Consider the following 25,709-nt stretch of genomic DNA (forward strand, 5'->3'; position numbering starts at 1 on the left):
TTTATTCAACTCCATTATAACTCAGCAAAACTATCACTTTCCTCATCTGATCTCTCGGCTGTGAATAATTCCTGGAGTTCTGAAAGCACTGGCACTTAAGCAGAGCTGATCAAGTGAGTTAACAGTAGACAATCAGTACTGATAGCATTAGAACAATTCCCAGGTGAAGTACAGAATATCTGTGATAAAGAATGCGAAGCCAATTAACCCACAATAATAAGTTCATTTTGCATTCTTTGTTTTGGTATGCAATACTGACTAACTGGGGATCTACTGGTTCTCACTATGTCACTGTTTTCAAGGAAAGGGCAGATAATTTAGCTACTGAACAATCTTGCCCCTTTCCCCCAGTGGGACTATGAGAAATCTTCTCCTTTTCTGGCTGAGAGAACGCTGGACTAGCAAGGCATATTGGAACTACTGATCACACAGAACTCAACACATGCAGAATCCAAGATCTGCTTTTCCTCTAGGTCCTCTCAGAAATCCTAATTATACACCATTCTAAGAAGAAAATTCAGCAGAAGAGCACAGAACTTACCCACTGTGCCGGCAGTCTACCCGACTGGTCTCTGTTTCTAGATCCTCTTTTTCCCTGTTCATTAAATACTCTTTACTCATTGTACTCTACTGCACTGGAGAATAAATATCCTGAGGTTCCCCCAATTGGTTCAACATGAATGAATGAGAGGGCTGAACTCAATCAACCACGATCCCAAAGACTGTTTTAAGGACCACTGGCATTAGAATTGTCACAAAAAACGCAGATTTCAGGACCTCCTCCTAGACTGAGTCAGAACTGCTGAGCTGAGGGGCTAGAAATCTGCTTGGCTAGGAAGCACCCATGTTACTCTGACACACAGCACAGTGGGAAAACCGCTCAACTAAATGATTTCTATAGTTCCTTCTGGTTCTGTCACTTGACACTATTCTGAGTAAATATTTGCTCACAGTCTATCTGAGGAGATAGCATGTAAGAAGAACTACATGGTACCTTGAATTCATTCTCCTTATCTTTAGTGCCTTTGTGAAATGGTCTGTCATAGCGGAATTTCCAAATGTGATTCACTTTATAGAAACTTTTGATGTTGTCCGGAACACCCTCTCTCTGCAGGACCTCCTGGCTCTCTGGAATGGGAGTCACAGCATATATCTGCAAATCTAGGATTAAAGAGTCAAGGAAGAAACCCGACTTGGCAAATTCCATAGAAGTCTGGCTCGAGCTGAGCGGTGGCAGAGAGAAGAGGATGGGTAACAATCTGGTGTTTCCATTTTAGCTGAAGTCATTTAAATTGCCAAGAAGACACCGAGAATTCAGTTCATAGCAAATCACATCTCAAACTACAGGCCTTGAACTAGTTCTAGTCAGGTGATTCTTTTTTTTTTTTCCCTTTTTTTTTTGTCTTTTTTACTGACCGGTAACGGGATCGCAACCCTTGGTGTTGCGCCTGCACCGCGCTCAGCCAGTGAGCGGGAACCGGTCTCCACATGGGATCCGAACCCTCGGCGTCGTATAACTTCGTATAATGTATGCTATACGAAGTTATTACGAGTGGCTTCAGACCCCAATTCTAGGATTTGACTACCTATGTGAGCCCGGGCAAATTACTTAACTTCTTCAGGACTCAGTTTCCACCTCTAAAATGTGAGCAATAAACATAACCTACACTATAAAGTTAAGGGGAGAATTAAATGAGTCAATACATGTAAAGAGATCAGAATTATGCTTGACCCATAGAAAGTGCTTAGTAAGAGATAGTGATAATAGTGAAGATAATCACCGGGCCAGCCCTAGCCAGGTGATTCTTACAAAGTATTAGTTCGAAACTTCTATGACCTGGGTGGGAATGGTTTGGATCTTAGGTATTCAGAATTAGAATAATCCTAATCCTCATTCATGAGACATGCTTATCTTTAGTCCATGCACGGCCCTTTTAAGTTTATTGTTTGTTAATAATAATGTGTAAATACTCATGCAACTGTGACCAAAGACAAAAACTAGAACACTGACAATGACTTATTTATCTGTGTCCCCAGCCTTCCCACATTTGTGGTATCCACTCTCCTAGACCTTGTATTAATAAGCAGAGAGCTTAGTTGTAGTTGATATTTTAAAAAATTACCCTAAATGAGTATCACAGTTACTTGGGTATTTACCTCCTCCTCTTCTCATTCAAAGAAAGAAGGCAAAATATTTTTCTTTATGTAATTTTTTGCTTCTCTTGCATTTTGGTTTCAGCTTTGAAATGGTATCCATAATTGTCAGTGGGAGTTTCAGGTACTAAGACCAGCAGTTTCAGGAAGAGGCAGAGAAATTCAGAAAGAAGTGCTAGGGTAAATTGCCTTTGTCTCTAATTTCTATGTAATTTCAGTTGACTTGTTCATGTTTCAACAATGGGGGGGAGTTATCTAGCAATTATTAAAGGCTGTTCAGAATGTCATAGCTAAGAGGCGGCAAAAGATACTGAGGGACCTCTTTCACTTCCCTTCCTCATTCCAGAAGCAAAAAGGGTGAATGATGTGTCCCAGCAAACATTATGCTGTCATTTCCTTGAACTGAAGGGCGTTCCATGGGATATGTCAGAGGACAATTATTCTAAGGGAAATCACTAAAAAAGAGCTTTAAAAGCAGAGTTGAGATACAGGAGAGTTCTAATTAAAGGGAAAAAATTCTTCAACAGAATCTTCAAGGGATTTCTTTTCAACTAACATCATGAGAATAAACAGAACAATTAAATTCTGGTCAGAAGGAGCTAAGACAATATTAAGATGAGAACAAGGGAGAGCAAGAACGTGGCTACTGAAAAGGGACCACTGGCCAAACAACCTTGCGTAAAAATGCTCTGCAGCTACTAGCCAGTGTTGTCTAACTGGACACAGCCCTTCCACGTGTGGATACACTGAGCCTCTGCTTGGAAGATGGTCTCATCAGGCTGGTTGGCATGCTGCATGGCGATGGCGTGGGGGAACTCGTTCAGCATTCTCTGTTGGAAGGCTTCCAGCCTCTCGTAGTCATGCCCTCGACACACAAACTCCTTATTCTGGAGGTGAAACCAAAAAAAGAAGTTAGGACTGTATAACTGAGTGCATTAATTACAGATAGAAGCCTAAGAATAGGCCACCGGCAGTAACTGATCACCTGCCTACATCAATATTCTATAACAAAAATACATACTGAAACAGTCTCAAAATTTTGCCTCCAAATGCAGGCAAAAATCATGAGCTTCACTCTTTATGTTTTTAATAAGACCCTGTAGAATGCCTCACTCTTCCCACTTCACTTGCATGAGGTGCAAAGAGATGTCTGATTCTCAGAGCACCAAGGTACAAAAACAAAGCAACTGCATCTCCTCTAAATATTAATGAGCACATGTGTTGAAGATTATTTTTAGCAATTGAATATCAAACTCATGTGGATACATTCACAATCTGGAGGGAAAAAAAATTAAATAAAATCTCTAAAAATGCATCTTATTGCTTTCTTTCTAAAAGGCCACTGAGATCAGCCTTAACACTTTCACTGACAAGAGACTCTCCTGGAAAGAAAGGCTGAGCCAATCTGTATTTGAGCTTTCAGAAGGGCTGGCACAGAAACTTCTCTGCCATAACTGGCTCAGCTCAGCTTCTGATACCAGGAATCCTGTTAACTGGCTGAAGCTAAGATTTAGAATTTTCAGGGCCTTGCTCAATGGTGGACATATGTTTGTTTTTGTTTAGTTTTACAACATATATAAGTACTGTGTGGGTCAGGACTCATTCATTCAGGTAAAAATGGTGAAGGTTATTTCTGACATAGGCTAGAGAGCTGGAAAGATGGGCAGGTTTCCAAAAAGCACCAGTTAGATATGAGAGAAATCTTTCTGAAAATTTGATTATAATGAAATTACAATTGTTGAGCACAGTCATTTCTGAAGTACACTGCACTTACCTTACATAATCCATACAAGTTTGAGAGTCAGTTGCCCACCCACACCCCATTTTATAATTGGGGGGTCAAGGCTCAAAATCTTTAAGTATTTTGCCCATGTGTCCTAGATTCAAACTGAGGTCTGAGTCCAAGCCCTGAGCTCTGTCTGCTCTGAGTGTGGCTCCTTAGGAGCTACCAAGACCAAGAGAGGATGTGGGATCTCACGCCCTGAAGAACTTTAAGAAAAAGAGAAAACAGTTCATGGCCTGGGGAAGCTAAGGCTCAAGGTTTGTGGTATTTTTCAGCTCTGTGAAGTTCCTATTGTTACATAAAGTGCCCTAGGGAAGAACTCCAGGCCACAGCCAGGGAGCTGGAAACAACTCCTGGGCAGGGGCTCAGGTTTACAGACAGGGCAGCCTCAGGCACGCAGAGGACATGCAGTGGGACTGGCCTTAGAGAACTACCTCAATTCCACACCAACCCTTCAATAAATCGTGATCCTTCGAAAAATAAATGTTAAAGCACACTCTACCTAGAAATTATTACCCAAATTTACATACAATAAACTTAACCTTTTAAAATGTGCGATTCAGTGGTTTTCAGTATATTCAGAGTTGTGCACAAATCAGTACAATCTAATTTCAGAACATTTTCATCATCTCAAAAAGAAACCCCGTACCTATTTGCAGTCACTTTCCCCCTTCCCCCAGACCCTGGCAATCACAAAACTGTTTCTACAGACTTGCCTATTTGGGAATTATACAATGTGGGCTTTTGTGACTGGCTTCTTTCACTTGACATAGTATTTTCAAAGTCCATCCGTTTTGTAGTACTTACTTTTTATTGCTGAGAAATATTCCATTGTATAGACATACTACATTTTGCTTATCCATTCATAGTAGACATTTGGGCTGATTCTACTTTTTGGCTTTTTTTTTTTTTGCTTCCATGAAAGTTCAGGTACAGGTTTTTGTGTGGATATGTGTTTCTAATTTTCTTTGGAATATAACTAGGAGTGGAACTGGTGGGTCATATTTGTTAGCTCTTTAGAGAACCCATTTTCCATGAGGGGAAAAAAGCTACTTAGGTCATATAATTGTATAAATGTACTAATTTATTAGAGTTTTAATAATTATCTTGATATTGATCAAACAATGAAAGGAAGTTTTTAATGTTAATATTTGTTTAGTTTTAAATCGAAGAACAGACTAGAATCTGATTCCCTAAAAACAGGTCAGGTTGCATGATTCCGAAGAGTGCAGTGCCCTTCAGAAACCAACAGAGGGTGACCCCTCTCTTTCTTTTTGAAGGAAAGTCCACTTGCTGTCTATCCAGAAAAGCTGTTTTTAAAAGACTGACATATAGAGACTGATTTATTCTAATTGACTTTTTAACAAAATTTATTCTATTAGTCGATGCAATTTTCCAATTTGCTAAACTCCCTTTAAAATTATGGCTCCTAAACTACTTCTAAATCTTTTTAACTTTACCATTTTTTTAACCATAATTGCACATAACACTTTAAAAAAAAATACTTTTTAGCATAATTGCATATAACAGATAGATGTCTAAAGTACTTCACTATACCCTTGCTAGGTAAACTCAGGGCTGCATTACAACTTTTGTGGGCCCTAGGTACTCTGGCCTTCGTGGGTCCCACCTGCCATAAAAAATGTTAAAAATTACATTGTATGACTGGTTTGGTATAGAAATGACTATATCAACATTGATATTATCTAACACACAGTACACAACAGAATATATAGTATATTATAACATTTTCTTCAACCTGAAAGTTCTTTTTTTCCTTCTGATTTTTAAAAGAAATTAAAAGTACTGTGGGACCTTAGAAATATTATAGTCTCTAAACATTGTATCTACTATGCATTACGGATCAGCTAACTCTGGGTATGACATGAAAGAAAATATAATCTTTCACTTTGCACAATTTTGTGCCAACAAAGGAAGGGGGTCTCCTGTAGTGGAGTCACGTCTGGACCTACTATGGGGTCTTCAGCCCCCTCTGTGCTGCTCACATATCTAGAATGCCTTTCACTCCACTCGGAACCTGATGTGGGGCACGTGCACTCCTCAAAGGGCTGTGGATAAGAGCCCACGATGGGCACGCCCACTTCCAAAACTTAGTCTTTTCAATTCAGCAAATGTTCTAAATTTGCCACTGTTTTTGATCTGGAATCAAGCTTTCCACCATCTTTGGGCAGTCCCATCTGCAGAGTGGGCTTTGTGACCATGCACAACATCATGTGGATTCTCTTTTAATGCACAAGACTTCACATAATATTATGTAGCACCCAAATACGTGGTCATTTCAATCAATTAAAGGAAACATCCACCTATCATTTGAGTGTTTGCAGTGCTTGTTCCACGTGATACTAAAATGAACGTTTATGTATGGCATTTGAATATTTTGAGATCTTTCACTTTCTTCCATTCTAAAGGCAGATAAGTTAATGATTATTAAATAAACAATAAAGTGAATTCTTTCTTCTCTCTTTTCTCCTCCCAGTATACCTATCCTATATCTATTCATATGTGCTGACAGTTAAAGCAAGACTTAGGTAAACACAAATAATAAAATATTAGTATATTGAGATTTAAAGTTGCAATAAATTGACTCAATTTTACAAATTATCCCAAATACTTCTTAGTTGCTTGAGGAAATACATTTCCACTTTCAACCAATGTTTTTATATAAGGAAGATATTATATACTGAAGTGCTCAATAAATATTCAAGCATATAACATACTACTTGGCAGAATGTGAAAATGGAAAGAAAGGAGATGAATATTTTATCATCAGTAAGTTCCTTGGAAGGTCTGGAAAATCTCTCTTTATAGAAATACTTTATACTAGCAATAAGTTGGATCTCTTTCCTGGATGATCTTTACCTTTTCACTAAGTCATCGGAAAGGCCAAACAACACTCTTCACTTGATTCTGGAGGCAGGGTTTCTGCATGATGTAAAACTGCAACTCCCAGCCCTCTGCAGTACCCCACCATTTTCCCCTAATACTAACTCTATGGAAACTGCAGACTGAATTGAACAGTGACTATGACACAAAGGAAAGCATAATTACCAAAGATCGCTCATAATATATAGCAAATTTAGAAAGGGATAGATTGTTTTGATATCTTGGGAAATTATTCAAAACTAGGCATTGTAGATTAAAAGAGTGTTTGCAAACTAAAAGGTGAAAAAAAAAATCTCATGATGTTATTACCTCTCCTATAAAATATCATTAATAACTTAGTTTTCTTGGTTGGGCTATCTGTATTAGAAATATGAAAGCAAATTAAATAGTATATTACTTACTCTTAAAAAAAAGGGAAATTTTTTCCCATAAAATCCAACTCTGAAGAACTCTGGTTCAAGCCGCTGCTGGTCCATAATTTTGTCATACAAAGAGGCTTCCATCATCTAGAAAAGCACAGGAGAAGGTCTAGACATTTTATCTCTTCTTTCTGCTCTACCAATTTATAGAAGAGGATATTTCTTCTCTATGAGGAGAACTTCATTTTAATTCAGTGTGCAGAAAAGAAGGTTTGAGTCCCTTTTTAATGCTTTAAGGCAAGGATGAGCAAACTTAATAAATGTCCAGAAAGTAAATATTAGGCTTTGCAGGCCAGATAGTCTCTGTCACAACTACCCACCTCTGCTACGCCCTCAGGCTGTAGTTTGCTGACCTCTCCTTTAAAGGATCAAGTATATTATTACATGTTCTCACCAGAGAAAATTATTCCTATGCACATAGTCTATCAAGGAAATATGTTCTTCACAATTAAGTAGAAATTAACATAAACTATTAGAAGCAAAATCTTTCTGGAGAATTCTCGTGCCAGATGTACTCACCTGTGGATTTGTGTCCACCTCACACATGGTAATTCAGGACATTTGGAAGGTGCAACCGTGCACAGATTAGACAGGGATAAACCAAGAAACCAAACCAACGGAGACTCGTCATACAAAGTGCTGAGAGCTCTTAAGCGTGTCTTCGACAATGTTGAAACTATGAAGCTTATAAAGCTTATGGTTTCCCATTCATGGTATATCATCCCCAGGGGTTCCAAAGAAAGACCAATATTGCACGTGAAGACATCCCCCCGCCGCCATCCCCAGTAACAGCACCCCAAAGAGCAGTTGGCATGAAGTATAATGCTTTGGGTTTATAAAAATCTTAGTGACTATGGCACCCAAGGGCTCTCACGGGTAAACATTGTAACCTCTCTTCTGTTACAGGGACAGGATGCCAAGAGAAGAACAGACATGTTTTTATATAAAACTGCAGTGCTTGCCAGAGTCAGCATGATGGACTGAAGTTAAAACAAGGTTTTTCTCTTTGGTTTTCATGCTAGGAGAAATATCGATGAACTGCTGACATGAAATACTATGCCAAAAGTACAGGGCCAGTTCCTGCCAGTTGAATAAGTTAATTGTGGTGGTGTAAGGGATTTTATGAGCTGTTAAAGGTTTATGGTATCATCTCTTAAATGGCTCCCTCAAATTAAAAGGCAACATCATAATCTTTTTTTTTTTTTTTAATATGCGAAAGCCAATGATCCTAACTTAGAAATGCTGAAGAGCCTAAGTATTCCTCAGGACACTGTGTATAACAAAATGACACAAAATGTTCATGACACTAAAGAATATGGACTTGAAGGGCAAGAACTTATTTGAACCTAAAAGCAAAGAAGGCATAAAACATTTGGCTCAGGGATACAGAATGTTAAACTCCTTGAGCTCTCGTGTGTTAATAAGATCTTGGTTTAAGGTTAGCATATAAAAACATATTTCTGAAGCTAAAGAGAGTTGACTCCTATAGAATTTGGCCCTAAATTATTACAAGTGTGTCAGCTAGCTATTTCTACTATTTCTGCTTTGCAGATGATGGGACTAAGAATGGTATATTGTTATAGAAATTTGTGTACAAGTAGGAAGCTCCTCAAAAGGTGTAGATATTTCCCACAATTAGCTAAAAGTAATAATCTTGGATTACATTATGTATTTCAGATATGGTGTTTTAGAATAGATCAAGGACTCACTTTTGTGTGTTAATCAAAAGCATTACACTGATCAATTTACTATTTCTCTGTATAAATAGCTGAGTATGCTTCAGTGGAGACATTTATCTTAAAAAAGGTTTCTGCAAGACATATCAAGATGACCACAAAATTAATTTCATAGAACCATGGTGGAAAGATAGTTAAAAAAGGATGTCATATCCTTATTAGGACACATACAGGCACCTTACCCTCATCTTGCTCAGGTTTCTGTAGTCATAATAACTCTCATACTGTTCTGCAATCTTCCGGCACAAGATAATGCCATTCTCCCAACACTGTGGACAAATGAATGACATAAATGTAACCACCCCTTAACATTTACTTACTTCTGCCCAAAGGTCCAGGACGTGACTGCTTTTAGATCATCAAGCCTTTCTCCTTAATCTTTATAACATATAACAATCACTGCAGTGTTAAGCGTGAAAACACTGTGTAATTAACATATAAATTATTTAAAATCTTTTAAAAGTTGGAAATGATAATCTACCACAACAGTCATTAACATATGGTACAGAAACAGTATCTTCTGGTGTTGTTTTAGAATCATCATCTTGAAATAACTACAGCTCCACAATGGCCAAGTAGATAGACATAAACAGGCCCTTAGTGCTGAGAAGGGGATTACCATTGACTCCTGAGGCCCAATTATCCATGTCTGGCACCCTGGATTCCTCGCTTAGCTAAGTTGCACTAGCAAATTGTGAGGGTCTAACCCAGCTGGTTACTCTCAGCAGAATTGCAGAAATTTGTTGATTTAGCACAGGTGGCAGAAAACTTTTTCTGCAAAAGGCCAGTCAATATTTTAGGCTCTGTAGGCTACACATTCATTGTCACAACGACTCAGCTCCACTGTTACAGCATCAAGGCAGCTGTAGACACTAGTAAGCATGGCTGTGTTCCAATAAGAATTTATCAATGGACACTAAACTGTGAATTTCATTTAATTTTCACCTCATGAAATATTCTTCTTTTGATTTCTTTCAATCATTTAAAAATGTAAAAGTGATTTTTAGCTTGTGGGCTGTAGAGATAGGTGGTGAGTCACTTGACCTGTGGGCCATAGTTTGCAACCCATGATCTAGCACAAATTCCTATGAATGGGCCAATATATAAAACCAGAGATTTTTTTTTTTTTTTTTTTGTCTTTTGTCTTTTTCCGTGTCCGGCAACGGATCGCAACCCTCAGTGTTGCCCCCGTACCGGACTGGGGACCGGCAACGGGATTGCAACCCTCGGTGTTGCTCCCGCACCTCGCTCAGCCAGTGAGCGGGAACCGGTCTGTATGTGGGATCCGAACCCTCGGGCGGGAGCGCCGCTGCGCTTCCCAAGCGGCGCACTATCCAGTGCACCACTGGGCCGGCCCAAAACCAGAGATTTTTGAAACATCTTATCCTATAGGTGGAAACTTTACAGAAAATGGCACAAAGACATTTCTTTTACTATTAATGTAATGATATGTCAGTGCAGTTAAATAATAAAGGAGGACAGCAAAGAAGCAATTTGCTTGCATCGAATTTTTAGGTGTACCCAATTATGCTTTGTAAAGAATGACAGCCACTGGTTATACTTTAATTTTCTGTTTAACCTTTGCAATTTGGAAGATACAAGTATGTTTAAATCTAAGACATGTACCACCAAAGCATTCCAGTGTTCAAATCAAATAAATAATGGTTAGATTCACACATTTTTAAAAAGAGTACTGCGAGCCCTTGAAGAGGGACAGGAGGGGAAGCGAGCTGATGTACTGAACTGCGTAATTAGGCCAGTGAGGTTTTTTTTTCCATGACCCCACAGCATCTCTAAGTATATGACGGGATGTCACAAAATTTTTTAAACAAATTTGGTTTTACTTATTTTACCTTAAAAAAAGGGGGTTGGAATGGAGCAGAATGCATGCCAATTTGGGGAGTGAGGGTGAAAGTGATAGTGGTTTTTCAGAGAATAAAATACCTGGATGCTTTAGTCTGAATGTTTGTGCGCTTCTAGAATTCTTATGTTGAAATCCTAACCCCTAAGATGATGGTATTAGGAGTGGGGGCTTTGGGAAGTGATTAGGTCATGAGGGTGGAGCCCTCATCATTGGCATTAGTGCCCTTATACAAGAGGCCCCTGAGAGCTAGCTAGCCTCTTCCACCATGTGAGGACACAGCAAAAAGATGCCATCTATGAGGAACGGGCCCTCACCAGACACTGAATCTGCTGGCACCTTGACCTTGGACTTCACAGTCTCCAGAACTGTAAGAGATAAATTTCTGTTGTTTGTAAGCTACTCAGTCTATGGTATTTTGTTACAGCAGCCCAAATGGACTAAGACATTGGGTATCAAAACTTCTACATCAGTGTTTCTCAAAGTGTGGTTCAAAGTTCATGCACACTGGAGTTTCCTGGAGTCCTCGTGCAAATTGCAGATTCTCTGACCCATGCCAGCCTTGCTTAATCAGAATGTCTAGGGGTATGGCCTGGGAATCTACATTTTAACAAGCTGTTGAGTGTTTCTGATGTGTATTAAAATGTGAGGATCCCTGTTCAAAGAGTTGGGCATCAATAAACTAGAAATAAAAGGAAAAGAGACACCAATACAATCACTTCAAGAGAGACCACGGGTGGGCCAGGGCTGCTTACTTTGCCTCTGTCAAAGTTCTGGATGATGGTGAGGTGCAGGTGCTCCTTGCGCTGCCATTCTGTCTGCATGGGGTAGGTCAGGAACTCCCTGAGTGGCCGATCAGACCATTCCAGCAGCTCATCGTATAACAGGAGAGTATACGCAGCCTCTGCAAGTCATGTGGGGAGGCCATGATTGAGACAGGACTCCAAACCACTGCCCCCGCCCCTCCAAACTGGAGCTGGTTTCTGACAAATTAGAGAAAATACTATTTTCTGAATTTCATGATATAGAAGAAAAGTGTCCAGGACATATGCAACAGCAGGTTAATAAATGGTGACTTCCCCCGGATGACAAAATTATCAGAGGTTTGTATTAATCTTCTGGTTCCTGGTATTTTCTGTTTCTTTCTTTTCTTATTTTTTTCTTTTGTTTTTTTTCCCCCCTACCATGTCCATATGTTACTAGCATAGCAAAAATGCTAAGGATATCTTGTCGCAGCTGGTTCAGAGATATAATGGACACATGCCTTTGCTTGCTACAAACATTCACTAGTAAGTCCCCTGCAGTGGGACTATGAGCACCTTCAAAAGGGCATGCTTAGGAAATCAAAAATGGTAGCTAAATTCTTCTGGATAATAAAGGGCTAAAAACTTTGAAACTGGTGTGAATTTAGAAGGGGCAAAGAATTTAAGAGAGGCAGGGGCCGGCCCGGTGGCGCACTGCGCTAGTGCACCGCTTGGGAAGTGCGGCGGCGCTCCCGCCGAGGGTTCGGATCCCACATACAGACCGGTTCCTGCTCACTGGCTGAGCGAGGCGCGGGGGCAACACTGAGGGTTGCGATCCCGTTGCCGGTCCTGGTCCGGTACGGGGGCGACACTGAGGGTTGCAATCCGTTGCCGGACATGGAAAAAGACAAAAAAAAAAAAAAAAAAAAGAATTTAAGAGAGGCAAAGAAGCCAGAGAGAAGCTGAGTGAAGACAGAAAAAGAAAATAATCTAATGACAGAGTAGGGATTGGAGAGGGTGGAAGTGTTCAATGAGGAATGTTTGTGAGGGAAAAAGAGATACGGAGAGAGAGAACTGTTATGGGTGGTGCAATACGACCCCCGGTTGGCTTCACAAATCTTCAGTAAAGTCTACTGATATCATTACATGCTGGGGTGGTTGGATTTCCTGTAGAAACAAGTAGAAGAGTGGTTCTCTGTATAGTTGAGCATAGTTGACAAATAGGTAGTGTATTTAATGGGATACTCGCCATTCTACAGGTCTCTTCTTTTCCTGAACCATATATATGGCCAAATAGATAAAAAAATAGGAACCAGAATTCACTGTCATTGATAGCATATAATCATTTTTTCCTCTAGTATTTTAAGAGCCAATTCATTTACTAAATTGAGTAAAACGGACAAACCCTTATGTCACTAATACATTTAACCACCACCCCAAATGTCTCCCAGAAGACATACTAGTAACTTTTAACACAATATCAATAAATAGTAATTCTTTTTCTTCACTTATTTGTCTTAAGAGTAACTACACATACAGCTCTAAAGTGTTAAGTTCTAATATCATGATTTGGCCATCTCAGTGTGTAAAATACACAGTTGGCCCCCCATAACCATGAGTTCTGCATCTGCTGATTCAACCAACAGCAGGTTGAAAATATTCAGAAAAAAGATAACAACAACAACAAAAAATAGCAATACAACAATAAAAAACAATACAAATAAAAAATAGAGCATAATAACCATTTACATAGCATTTATGTTGTATTATATATTACAAATAACCTAGAGATTGGTTTACAGTATATGTGAGGGTTTTTGTAAGTTATCTCCAAATACTATGCCATTTTGTATAAGGGACTTAAGCATCCATGAATTTAGTAACTGTGGGGGTCCTGGATGAAATCCCTTGCCATACCAAGATACAACTGTAATTGTAATAAGAAAGAGCCAGGTCCCTATCACTTTTCTCTTGCCTCTTAAGTGTAGAAATCCCATGTGGCACAGGCTCTGGCCGTTTTTCTCTTCAATTACCTTTGGTGAGCTCACATACTCTCCTGGCTCCAATTATTGTTGCAAAAGCTTCTGTAACTCACCAGCAGTCTCTCACTCCTCTCCATTCAGTTTGCACACTGTTACCAATACAATATTCCTTCCATGTAAACGGTCATGTTGTTCTCCTGATTAAAACCAGTCAATGACTCTCAGGAGCTAAAACAATAAACTTGCCTTCCTAAAGTGACAAAGACTGCTGCTCATGATCGGGACCCTGTGAACCTCTCCATTCATATTTTCCCACTGTCCTTTGACATAGTACAGGTGAGAAGGAGCCCACCACTGTCTTTTTTAAGAATCATCAGTAGCTGCTAAGCCTGCATCCCCCATGGTCGCAGCCACTGTGCTCCATCATGAGCTTTCTAGGAATGAAGCAAGAGGCACTCTGATCCAGAGGCAGCTGGGCATAAGAAAGCTGCCCAACAGGGACAGGGATGCCTGTACCAGAGCCCTGGCTGACCTCTTTCCTGTGGGGGTTGAATGTGAGATGAACAGAGATGGTACCCACTAAAGGGTGTCAGTTAACTGGTGGATGCAGAAACAGAGCTGAGTCACCATAATGTAGGTTGCCATGGAAGACTGCTCCGACAGTACAAGAATGATAATAACCAGATCAGATCTGTGCGGTAGTTTGAATAGCCTTCCAGTTTTCTCTGAGATCTCCTCAGATGATTTCCTGATGTTTAATTCCCCACGTACCTTTAAAATAAATGCTAAACACTTAAGAAAACCTCATGTGTATCTTTTTCCTCTCATCCACACTCTTTGCTCCTGTCATGTGAATGCACTGTGGTTCCCCTCACATACCACACTGATTCACACCTACGGGCCCCCACAGCCTGCTCCTTCCAGCCTTTCCCCCTTAGCTGCTGAATAACACCTACTTTCTGTTTATGACCTAGCTCAGGAGTTATCTTCTTTGTCTCTCAAATTTTTTTTTTTGTATCTCTCCCAGCACCTGAGCACTTGGAAAGTACCCTAGAGACTAAGTGATCATTTCCCAGGATTAGGAGGACTGAGCTGCCTACAGGGAATGACTTAAAGGGTCAAATTTATAAAGACAGAAAACAGAATGGTGGTTGACAGGGGTGGGGGAAATGGGGAGTTAGTGTTTAATGGGTACAGAGTTTCAATTTGGAAAGATGAAAAAGTTCTGGAGGTGGATGGTGGTGATGGCTGCACCACAATGTGAGTGTACTTAATGCAATGAAAGGTACACCGAAACAGGGTTAAAATGGTAAATTTTATGTTATACATATTTTACTGTAATAAAAAAAAAAAAAAAAGAGCAAGGAAGGTTTCCAGCCCCAACTGCTTTCCTCAGCAGGCTCGCCCTTGTAAGCTCCAGGGACAGCTGGAATGTCAGGTGTGGGTGAGTCGCTCTGGGAAAGTCTGTGAAAACAAGGAGGCATCGTGGGCTATCCGAGGAAGCTGACAAATGACTGAATGGTAGCATGGCAAAGGTGTGAAAATAAATTACACCTGTTTCAGAATTTGATTTGGGAAAATGACGACATATCTCTGAGATAAATAATGGTGGAGGGGAAGCTGTAGAAAATTTTTATTAAATAAGAGATATGAGGCACAAACAACACAACACACCAATGAGGCTGATTTTAAACAAATGAGCAAACTGTAAAAGTTTAAGTGCAATATATGGTATATCTACTCTTCAGCATCTTTAGAAGACAATATGTATCGTAAAGGGAAGAATTAATCATGTCCAAAATTCCCAAAAGATAATCTTTTAAAAAGTGTTTATAATTTTGAACAAAAGTACAATATATGTATGTATTGAAACAAACTGTACCCCATAAACATGTACAATAAAAAAATTAATTGAAAAAATAAATTAAACAAACTAAAAAAAATTTGTTATACCAAAAAAAAAAAAAAAAAAATTTTTTTTCCCAAAAAAAAAAAAAAAAAAATTTTTTTTCCCAAAAAAAAAAAAAAAAAAATTTTTTTTCCCAAAAAAAAAAAAAAAAAAATTTTTTTTCCCAAAAAAAAAAAAAAAAAAATTTTTTTTCCCAAAAAAAAAAAAAAAAAAATTTTTTTTCCCAAAAAAAAAAAAAAAAAAATTTTTTATACCAAAAAAAAAAAAAAAAAAAGGCATCATCACATAATTAAATATGGAGCATCTCCATCATTCTGAGAAGTATATAGTAAAGATACCAATATGAAAAAAAAATAACACAGGAAAAGAGTGGAGATGAATTAGGAATGGAGAGCATTGTGACACAAGGCTAGAAAAGGGTTAAGTCATTTATACAGAATCCTATAAAGATAGAAAAGCTTTTCCATCGATTTCACTTTCTCCAAGGACACACAAAGATGAGAACACAAAAGAAAAGAGGAAAATGTTATATGGGAAAAGAACTTATTTCTTATGACTTTGGGAAATATAAAAACTGCAAGTTGAGTAAACAAATTTAAAGGAAAAAGATTTATCCATTTCTGAGATATAATCAGACAAATTGGGACTTTGTTCCAGAGAACCCAAATATGTCTGTTACATATCTGGAATAGCTTGTCCTTGATTCCCTCTCTCATTTCCCTTTTTATGGATTTTAAAATAAAACAAGTCTACTAGGTTGTTTCCTTAGTGATTCAAGAATTACCAGTATTGAAGGAGAAAATCTGCTCACTAGGTATTACAATTTGATTAATGGGTGCATTCATTAGTGATACATTTATTTAAATCTCACATTGCTGGGCACTATTCTAAGAACTGAGAACACTAAGGGCAAGGAAACCTCATCTCTGTTCTCAAGAAACTTACCCTTTAACTGGAGATTATCTATCTACCTACCTACCTGCCCATTTATCTATCTTCCTACCAACCTATTTATGCATGCATGTATATATGTAAAATATAGAATATATATGATCTTATAGAATATGTATAATATTATATAATATATGTAATATGTAACTGTTAATAAAAACAATGTCATAAATGTTTTAATAAAAATCTAGAAAAAAATGCAATCGGTAAGAAGAGATGGAAAGATTAACTCAGCTCATGGAGTTGGTGAAGGAAAGAGAAGTAAGAACTTCATGGGAAAGAGGAGCTCACCTGCAGGATGAAAAGAAGGCATGTGGTACGAGAGATAAGACGAGGCTGCACAGCCAGGTGTTGGTTCAATTATGACAGACTTTGAATCAAGAATTTGAACTTTATTTTGTAGAATACATAAACTGACAACAGAAGGGGTTGGGAAACTTTTTCTTAGAGACAGTAAATAATTTAGGGTTGTGGGCCTTGTGGTTTTTGTCTCATCTACTCAATTCTGCCATTGTATTGCAAAAGCAGCCAGACAATACATAAATAGGTGGGCATGGCTAAGTTCTAACAAAAACAGGAGAGTATCCTGCAGGTTACAGATTGCTGACCCTGTTCTCTAGAATAACTCTGGTGACCTCTAAGAGGCAGTCCAGGTGAGAGATGGTGAAGCCCTAACCGAGGTGGTAAAATTGGGAACAATGACAAGGAAATGGTTTTGAGGTATTTTTAGGAAATAGGATCAGTAGAATTTCATGAATAACCAGCTGAGGGAGGTTAAGAAGAGAAGAGTCAAAGATAACATCAAGGTCTCCAGACTGAGTAAACAGTGATGCTGTTAACTGAAATAGTGGAACCAAAGGTAGAGACATGTTTACATTCTGGGAACACAAGTCCCATTTCAGAAGGGATTCCTTTTCTCTTTTAAAGCTGAGAGAGAGAGGCCATGATTTAGGAGTTCCTTGAAAGAATTGTGCAGCAAGACCAAGAATTGTTGTTCCTGAATCTAATGAAAGGGCTCTGGTTAAGATGGAATGAGCACCTCCCACCCTATCCTTCCTGCCGATTACAACTACACACCCTGGACAGAATATACAACACAACCATTGGAGGACTCTGAAAAGTAAGTAAGAGCAGGTGGACTGAGTGGGAAAATCAGGACTCAAAGTATGACCATATAGTGTTGAGCTCTCTGTTCTTATTTTTTGCCTCTCAGAACTCCTGGCTTAGAGTTCTCTATCTCCTGGAACTGCAAATTGGAACAGACAGAAAAACTCCAAGAAAAGCTCCTCTTGCCAGAGAATTGGGAAGAGGACCCCCATGACATGGAGTTCTTTAGACTCTTTTGGCCTCATTCTAAGTGAAGTCCAGGAACCCAGCAGTGGCTCCCGCAGGCTCTTTTCTTTCACTGCCTTGCCCATGGGGAGACCAGCTGCAGGGAGTGCATCATAGCATGAAGAAGATCAAGCCTTGGCCTTATGGCCAGAGTATTGGGAAAGGGAGTCCTTGCAAGATGAGAAGAGTGGGAAGGATCACAGAGAGCAGGAGCTCAAGAAAGGGATATTTTAATTCTGTGTACGAAGCCTTGGCTCATCTCCAAAGTACACATGTGTTGAATGAACCATGATCAACATATCCAAGACTTTGAGAAATGAACTTTGGCATAGGTCACTGCCCAGGTCCCAGAGCTCCCCTTGGGTGAAACACATGCAGGAAAGACCAGAATAGTAGTCCAAGCCTTTGAAAACTAAACTGACGTTAGAATAACAACTTTCAGAAAGTGGTTCAGGACGTCAGGTTTGAACCTAACTGGATTGACTGGTAAAATAAAAAAGTCAACATTCTCCAGAAGATCTCAACAGAACCTGGAGTCTCATAATATTCAAAAGGTCTAGGTCCAATCCAAAATTACATGACATTCAAAGAACCAGGAAAATTAAACTCTCAAAGGGAAAAGGCAATTCATAGATACCAATCCCAAAAGATGACTCAGATTTTAAAATTATAGACAAAGACTGGGAAGCAGCTATTATAACCATGCTCTGTGAAGTAGAAGTAAAGTGAACTGAATGAATTCAACTCTTGAATAAATGAAAAGACAGAAGTTCTTTGCAAAGAAATTTAAGCTATAAAAAGAAAATAACCAAATGAAAATTTTAGAACTGAATAATATAGTAACAAAAATAAAAATTTCACTGGGAAGGCTCAGTTGCTGAATGGAGATGACAGAAGAGAATCAGTGGATTTAAAGATGAATCAATAGAAATAATCCAATCTGAACAACAGAAAGAAGAAAAGTTGCAAAAGAATAGAAACCAGAAACCTATGGGAAAATCCCAAAGACCTAACATTCATGTCATTGCAGCCCCCCCAAAAAGGAGAAGGTTGGTACAGAAAACATATTTGAGGGAATAATGCCTGAAAACTTCTCAATTTGGTGGAGGAAATAAATGTACAGATCTAAAAAGCTCAGGAAACCCCAACAGGTTAAATTTAAAGAAAATCATGCCTGTATATATCATAATCAAACCACTGAAAACTAAATATAAAGTCTTGAAAGCAATAAGAGAAAAGTTACACATTACATATAGGTGAGTAATTTAAATGACTGCATATTTCTTACCAGAACCATAGAGGCCAGAAGACAGTGGAACGACATTTTTAAAGTACTGAAATAAAAGACTGTCTACCTAGAATTCTATATCAAGCAAGCATATCCTTTACAGATGAAGGTGAAATAAAGACATTCTTCGATGAAGGAAAACTAGGAAAAATTTTCACTACTAGACCTGCTTTAAAATAAATACTAATACAAATTCTTAGGTTGAATGAAGATGGTAACAGAGGGAAACAGGACTTCATGAATGAAAAAAGAGTATCAGAAATGTTAAATATCTTAGTAAATGTAATAGACTATATTTATTCTCAAATTCTTTAAAATAGGTATGAATGTCAAAAGCAAAAATTATGACATTATCTGATGGGGTTTTCAATGTATGTGGATGTAATACATATGACAACTATAACATAAAGTGGTGAGGATACTGGGATCTATATGGTTGTAAGGTTCCCATATTTAACTTGAAGTGGTAAAACACTAACTATATGTAGGCCGTGAAAAATCAAGTATATATTTTGGAATCCCAAGAGCAACCTCTAAAAAATTATGCAAAGGGATACAGCCAAAAAAATCTCTCTCTCTAAATAACATACATACATATATAAAAATAAATGGATTACTTAACATACATTCAATTAAAAATAAATATCAATTTTAAAGTAGAAATGCTTAAGTATTCAGCTCTAAGTATAAAAAGCAGAAGAGTTATCATCCACTTCCCCCACACTGAACCAAAAACCAGAATTACCTGTAAAGTTCTGTGCTTTGAGATGCAGATCATAGAGTTTGTGGATGTAGCGTATATACATTTCTTCTTTGTTCAGTTCAGTCTTATAGAAGTTCTGTGAAAAAAGAGTACAAGCATGGGTGGTACCTCAACAGTCAGGCTTACAGATAACTGCCTTTTACTCTGCTACAGTTCCATGTCTTGAGCCAAGAGAACTGATGGATTTTCCACATAAATGTCTATTTAAAATGAAGTGAGAAGGCCCAGTGACATATTTTCAATTCAACACTGCCTGTGTTTAAACAGTATCTAGCAATTCTGTATAAGCTGGTAATTCTTGGGTTATTACCACTGATTGACATTTCTTTTGCCACTTTATATAATGTTTTGTTAGTTTAACTGTCAATGGACAATCAGTCTGGTCAACTAAAAAAATATTAAAAATATGTAACAGATTAACCCATTTATTAAATTTGCTGATTGACAGTAAAGGATAGTTTCTTTAATTTTAAACTTTAAAGATATTTTGCCCCAAAGAAAAAAGTCCCTAGGATGTACAGGTAAGGACGAGTAAAAACAATGTAGAAGCATTTTTTCTCTGAAGAATTTTATGATAGAGGATAAATAAAAAGGTTCTTTATTGTTAAGATATTATTTTGCATTTCTTTGTTGTGCTGGTGTTTAATGTTTTCAGTTTATGTTCAAAACATAAAGGAACTAATAACAAGAGATTTTATTTCAAAGTATTATTATAGGGACATGCTTACTTAAAATATTTTATTTGCTTATTTAAAAAAGTATCTGAATCTTACTTAACTTCTCTAAAATGTTATAACATTAGTTATCCAATACCCAATTTTTACATACCTGGACACAAAGTTGTTGGCATTTTAAAGGCATCCTTATGCGTCTCCTAGTCCATTCCTTTACCACTTTACAAAGTATATTAGTTCTCACTGAACTTAGTAAACACAGGAGCAAATGTATATGAAGCTGGATTCCAGCAAAAGCCTGATGCTGTGATTCTCTAATGAAACACTTTTCATAAGCAGATCATTGTACATTATGAAGTCCCTGCTTAAGACACTTGAACTACAATTATTACTTATTGTTGCTGTTTTGACATAGTAGGTGAAAAAAGGAAAAAATAGTGATGGGGGGATAGATCTGCTGACTTGAAGGAGTGACAGGCTTTTCTAAGGGGGAAAGGCTAGTAATTCCAAACATTTTTGAAGCTGATTAGCTAGACAGGGTCTTGGTAATGAACCAAACTAGCCAATGTGGCTACTTAAATTGTACATGGCTTTGAAGCTTGAGGATCTTCTATCAAATGCTCTTTCTGCCCAGTACCTAACATTCTTCAACCTGAGGACTCTGTTAACCTTGAGACACTGTTATTAAGTTGAATGCCTCATACACAATTTTTTTTTCAGTTTATACCATTATCCTCCTCCTTTCCCTCCTGTTTCCTGTAGATGTTGACATTCTTTAAAAAGCTAAGTAAATAATGCTATTCACATCTGTCCTATTATTATCAAAATCATTTTAATTGTCAAGAATTGTTGTACCATAAACACAAGTCTAACAACCCCACAGCAAGTTTTTACATTATTAAAGGATGATTTGCTCTAATAGCTTTCTGGTAAGAAACAGCTCTCTTTGAGAACAAAATAAGCAATCACTCTATAAATGAATAGTTCTCTTTTTAAAAAAAATCTCTCCAGTCAGCAGATGAGAATCTTTCACATATGTCTGGCAAAACTCGTGACACAAAGAACAAAACAATAATTCCATTTCCTGGTATTAGTCATGTCCAACATTACGCATTTCACCAATTTAACACTAGAGTTTAACTCTGCTCTCGTAAGGAAAGCCAGAGCTCTCCTGAAGACAATCTGGAATTGATCTTCCCGAAGAGTTAAGGAAAATCTCGAAGAGGAAGTGAGTAGTCGAGGAGAACCATATTGCTGCTAGAAAACACCAAGAACTTTCCATATGGAGTAAAAGCCAAAAAGATTAGCTTCAAAGTGATACATTTGGTCCTTTAATAAGTATTCTTGTGCTAGTTTGAAATCAGAACAGCTTTCAAATGTTAACATTTTCTATAAGGGCTATTCTTGGTCAGTGCAAGCTAGCAGGATACATTCCTTGTTTCAAGTGGTTTGTGATCAGGCCCCTGATTTTATTAAGTCTGTGGCTTATTTCTGCTGGGAGTAAACTAGAGTAAACACATTTAGGGTGGAGTATTGATTGTTTCATCCAAGGCAACGGTCTCTTCTTTATATCAATTGAAGAAATGAACCTCAGGTCTGCATTTGTTTACCTGCGAACAGAAGGCACTTGTGAAAGAAGACGGAGGCAATGGAAGAGGACTCTTTTAGAAAAAGGTAAAGGCTTTGCTTTAAAGTTATTTATGAGACTTTGTGCTTGGAGTTGAGGTAGAGCCAGGGTTAAGGAGACAAACTGAGAAGACTTATGTTTTACAGAGCACTTAGCTTTTCTTCTCAATGCTGACATACAAGCAGGATGGGGAAGAAACTCAGGCTGAGGGTCTTGACCATGATGAAAGGCTGGCAAAAGTGGGCAAGAAGCTGGGGAAACACAGATAGGAGATTTAAAAGAGGGATGGCTGTGTTTGAGGTTAGAAATGAGCGCTAAGGGGAGATGTGAATGGGCTGACCAAGTGAGTTTGGGCTGATGGCCTGGAGATTACTGTTGGGTCTGATGACAAAATTATGCTAGAAAGTGCCTAATAATGGGGGCTGGCCTGTTAGCTCAGTTGGTTAGAGCATGGTGTTATAACACCAAGATCGAGGGTTGGGATCCCTGTACCAGCCAACTGTCAAAAAAAGAAGAAAAAAAAAAAAAAGAAAGAAAGTTCATAATAAGTGAACAAGATGTTAGAGGATGCTCAGGTCTCATTATTTAAAAATATAGGGACTGATATTGGAGGTCCCGATGTAACAATTAAATTAAAAATGAGGAGGAAGTGGTTGATGTAATAAAGAAGGATACAGTCCTGTTTTCAGAGATGTAAAGGAGTGCAGCAAGAAATCAGGGAAAAAGATAAAAAGACAGTCACAAGAAAGTGAAAGCCCTGAGCTTTGAAGAGGAACTGTGTGGGGCATAAACAAAACAAAACAAAAAGACTGAAACCACTGAGCTAAGAAAAGACAGAATCAAAGTGTGGCAAAAAAAAAAAGAAAAAAAAAAAAAAAAGAAAAAAGAAAAAGAAAGAAAAAAGAAAAAATGAGAAGAAAAAAAATTCAAGGTTCAGGCAAATAGAGAACAACATGGCTTGTGAGGGAATCAAATGATCAGAATAAGAATCAGAACGACTACATGAGTACTTAGAAGAGAAGGTAAGGTTTCACCTATTCTACAATGTGTCAGAAAAAGAAACCATGATGGTCACCAATTTAGAATGAGAAGCAGTCACAAATTTCTGTATTTCAAATCTTATTAAAGGAAACGTTCAAAAGCATTAATTTGCCCTATATTAAAATATAAAAAATAATTATCTAATGTGTGGTCATTCCTTTGCTCTGTGGTGAGAATACCATTCTATTTAACAGTTAGTTATGGGACATTTTACATAAATTTTGGTTTGCCCAGGACAGCTTTGGTTTAGCCTGTTATCCTCACATGTTTAATATTACTCTCAAAAATATTCTGCTTGGGTGACAAATTATATGATCCATCCTAGTTATAATGCAAATCTTAATAGTGCTATTATAAATTCAATTTGCAAAGTGGCTGGAGAGTGAAAATTAGTGTGTGAAACAGAAAACTGTCCTCTGTCCATAAAAGAAGAGATCACTAATATTTATGAAAATGTAGAATGCATATAACTCTAAGAGAAAGAAAAAGAAGGAAGACAGAAACTTCTACACAGAAGAAAAAGGACCTTTATCTGGGGATATTGTGCTTTTTCCTAGGGGGGCCAAGCAACACAATAGGAGAACCCAGCCGCACCCTGGGATGCCACAGAGGCCTGCTGTCTGAGCTGCTGGGAATGCAGCAGGTGCTCTCTGCAATGTTTGGAGCTGAGGATTTTCCGGGCTTTCGTTCAACCTGAAGCTCACTATGCTTCATTTAAAAACACTTCTGAACTCTTCTAAGATACATCCAGATAACAATACATTGCAGATTAAAAACAAACAAAACAGTATTTCTGTGGAAAAAAACAAATGTTAGGATAAAAGGAGAAAAAGGGGAATAGTTTACTAACCAGAAGGCTAACTGTGCAGCCAATCTTTTTGCCATCTACCTCTCCCATTTTCATGCAGTCCCTAAAAACAAAAAGCAGTAATCAGAATCAAAACTTCCTTCCCAGAGGCAAACACTGTTTGTTCTTTAAGGCAAAAAAAAAAAAAAAAAAAAAAAACTGCTGTGGGCAATTTGTAAGACCACAGAGGCAATTTGCGTGTTTCTGTTCAGACAGAGGCTTCAGGGACTCCTGAGCACCAGTGCCTGTTGAAAATTTCACTTCTAGGTCAAGATTGTGTTCCCTCTCAGTGGACACGGGGCGCTGGAAGCAATATGAGTGAAGGTGTGTTATTATACACCTCCTAAAGTGGGGTGACAAGTAGCTGGTAAGCCTGATCACTCAAGGATAATGAGGGTTTTGTTCTTAAAATAAAACCACCATGCATTTAAGTGGGATGAGCTGCTTTAACAGCTTAAATAACAAAAATAAAAAAAAAAAATTGTGTGTATAAAAGTTGACAATGTGGGTTTTAGGCACCCCCTCCCACTACCTGGTCCCTCTTTAAGAGAAAAGCATGGTTATACAATTCTCTGTGACACTGTCCTTACCCTGATATAGATGGAGTTTACTGGTTCTAGTGGGAAAGTCATAATACCAGAAAAAGATCCCCCCTATTTTTTTTTTTTTGGAGGACTCTCAGGGACTCTGAAAACCCTGTAATTCACTAAGACTCTGAAAGAACTATTAAAAAAAAAAAAAAGAAAAAGCCCAAATTAGAAACTCTGAACTAGCTGGTTAGAAGTCCATTATCTTACTGTGCCAGGTTCTATGGTCTGATTATCAATTCTCTGAGTGATTAAATTCAACTGAGATCTTAATTGTATTCTAACTATTTGATTTTCTAACCACAGCACAGCATATCTGGAAAATGTGGGACTTGGCTTACCTGTAATCTAGCAACCTCTCCATTAGACGAGTTACAGTGGCAATTAATGAAACGCCACTTTCTCTCCATGTTTCCCGCTCAATTTTCTTTAGTAGACTGGAAAAGAAAGGACCCAGGGCATTTTCAACATTTATTTTTATCAGTCACCATGACAACCATTTTACTTTCATCAGTACCTTAAATGCCTTAGCAACCACTGCAACATCTCACAAGTAGCACAATTTGCAAACAATGTCTTACCTAGGATAGGGACCAAATAGTGGAATTCTAATCCAGGAAGCATTGACAAAGCAAATTGATTTTTCAGATTATCCAAGTCATAAAATATGAACACATGCATATAATCACATTTTCAAAACATACAAGCTCCTCAAAGCCCAAAGACATTTTTTCCCTAGCTTCTCTCTTACACTAACAGAGGCTTGCGCCTTACCACATCAAATAACACTGGGAAAAGCGAAAACAGGAGTACCTCCAAGTTTACTTTTAAGTAAGATCTTGCTTTATTCACATAAAAATGTTTTCCTACCTCTCAGTGGAATGCATCCTCATCCAAGCAATTTTACTGCAATGCAACTGCTACAGGAAAATCCTTGTACAGACGGTGTGACGTTTTGCGTTTTTTCCTTTCACTTAACATTTGCCCACTCAATACATATTATACTATCTGTGCACTCACTCCACAGTTTCATTCATTTTGTCATTAATCACAGAGGGTTTTCTATGTGGTTGTTACAGCAGATTGATGACAAGTACCAAACCACATC

General features: G+C 38.0%; 1 protein-coding gene across 3 annotated transcripts in view; it reads right to left on the bottom strand.

Moving 5' to 3' along the window:
- DOCK4 (dedicator of cytokinesis 4) overlaps positions 1–25,709 on the bottom strand; it is a 444,210-nt gene that overhangs the window by 31,299 nt on the left and 387,202 nt on the right. For all 3 annotated transcript variants that reach the window (XM_008569607.1, XM_008569604.1, XM_008569598.1), the window contains exons 33-41: positions 25,183–25,209; positions 24,943–25,038; positions 24,018–24,078; positions 19,808–19,901; positions 11,613–11,761; positions 9,179–9,265; positions 7,243–7,347; positions 2,900–3,041; positions 995–1,161 (exon numbers count right to left, since the gene is read on the bottom strand). In XM_008569607.1, coding sequence (XP_008567829.1) covers positions 995–1,161; positions 2,900–3,041; positions 7,243–7,347; positions 9,179–9,265; positions 11,613–11,761; positions 19,808–19,901; positions 24,018–24,078; positions 24,943–25,038; positions 25,183–25,209 — 928 coding nt within the window. The remainder of the gene's footprint in view (positions 1–994; positions 1,162–2,899; positions 3,042–7,242; positions 7,348–9,178; positions 9,266–11,612; positions 11,762–19,807; positions 19,902–24,017; positions 24,079–24,942; positions 25,039–25,182; positions 25,210–25,709) is intronic.

This window comes from Galeopterus variegatus, unplaced genomic scaffold, assembly GCF_000696425.1.
Source record: "Galeopterus variegatus unplaced genomic scaffold, G_variegatus-3.0.2 Scaffold27, whole genome shotgun sequence".
In the NCBI taxonomy this organism is placed as follows: Eukaryota; Metazoa; Chordata; class Mammalia; order Dermoptera; family Cynocephalidae; genus Galeopterus; species Galeopterus variegatus.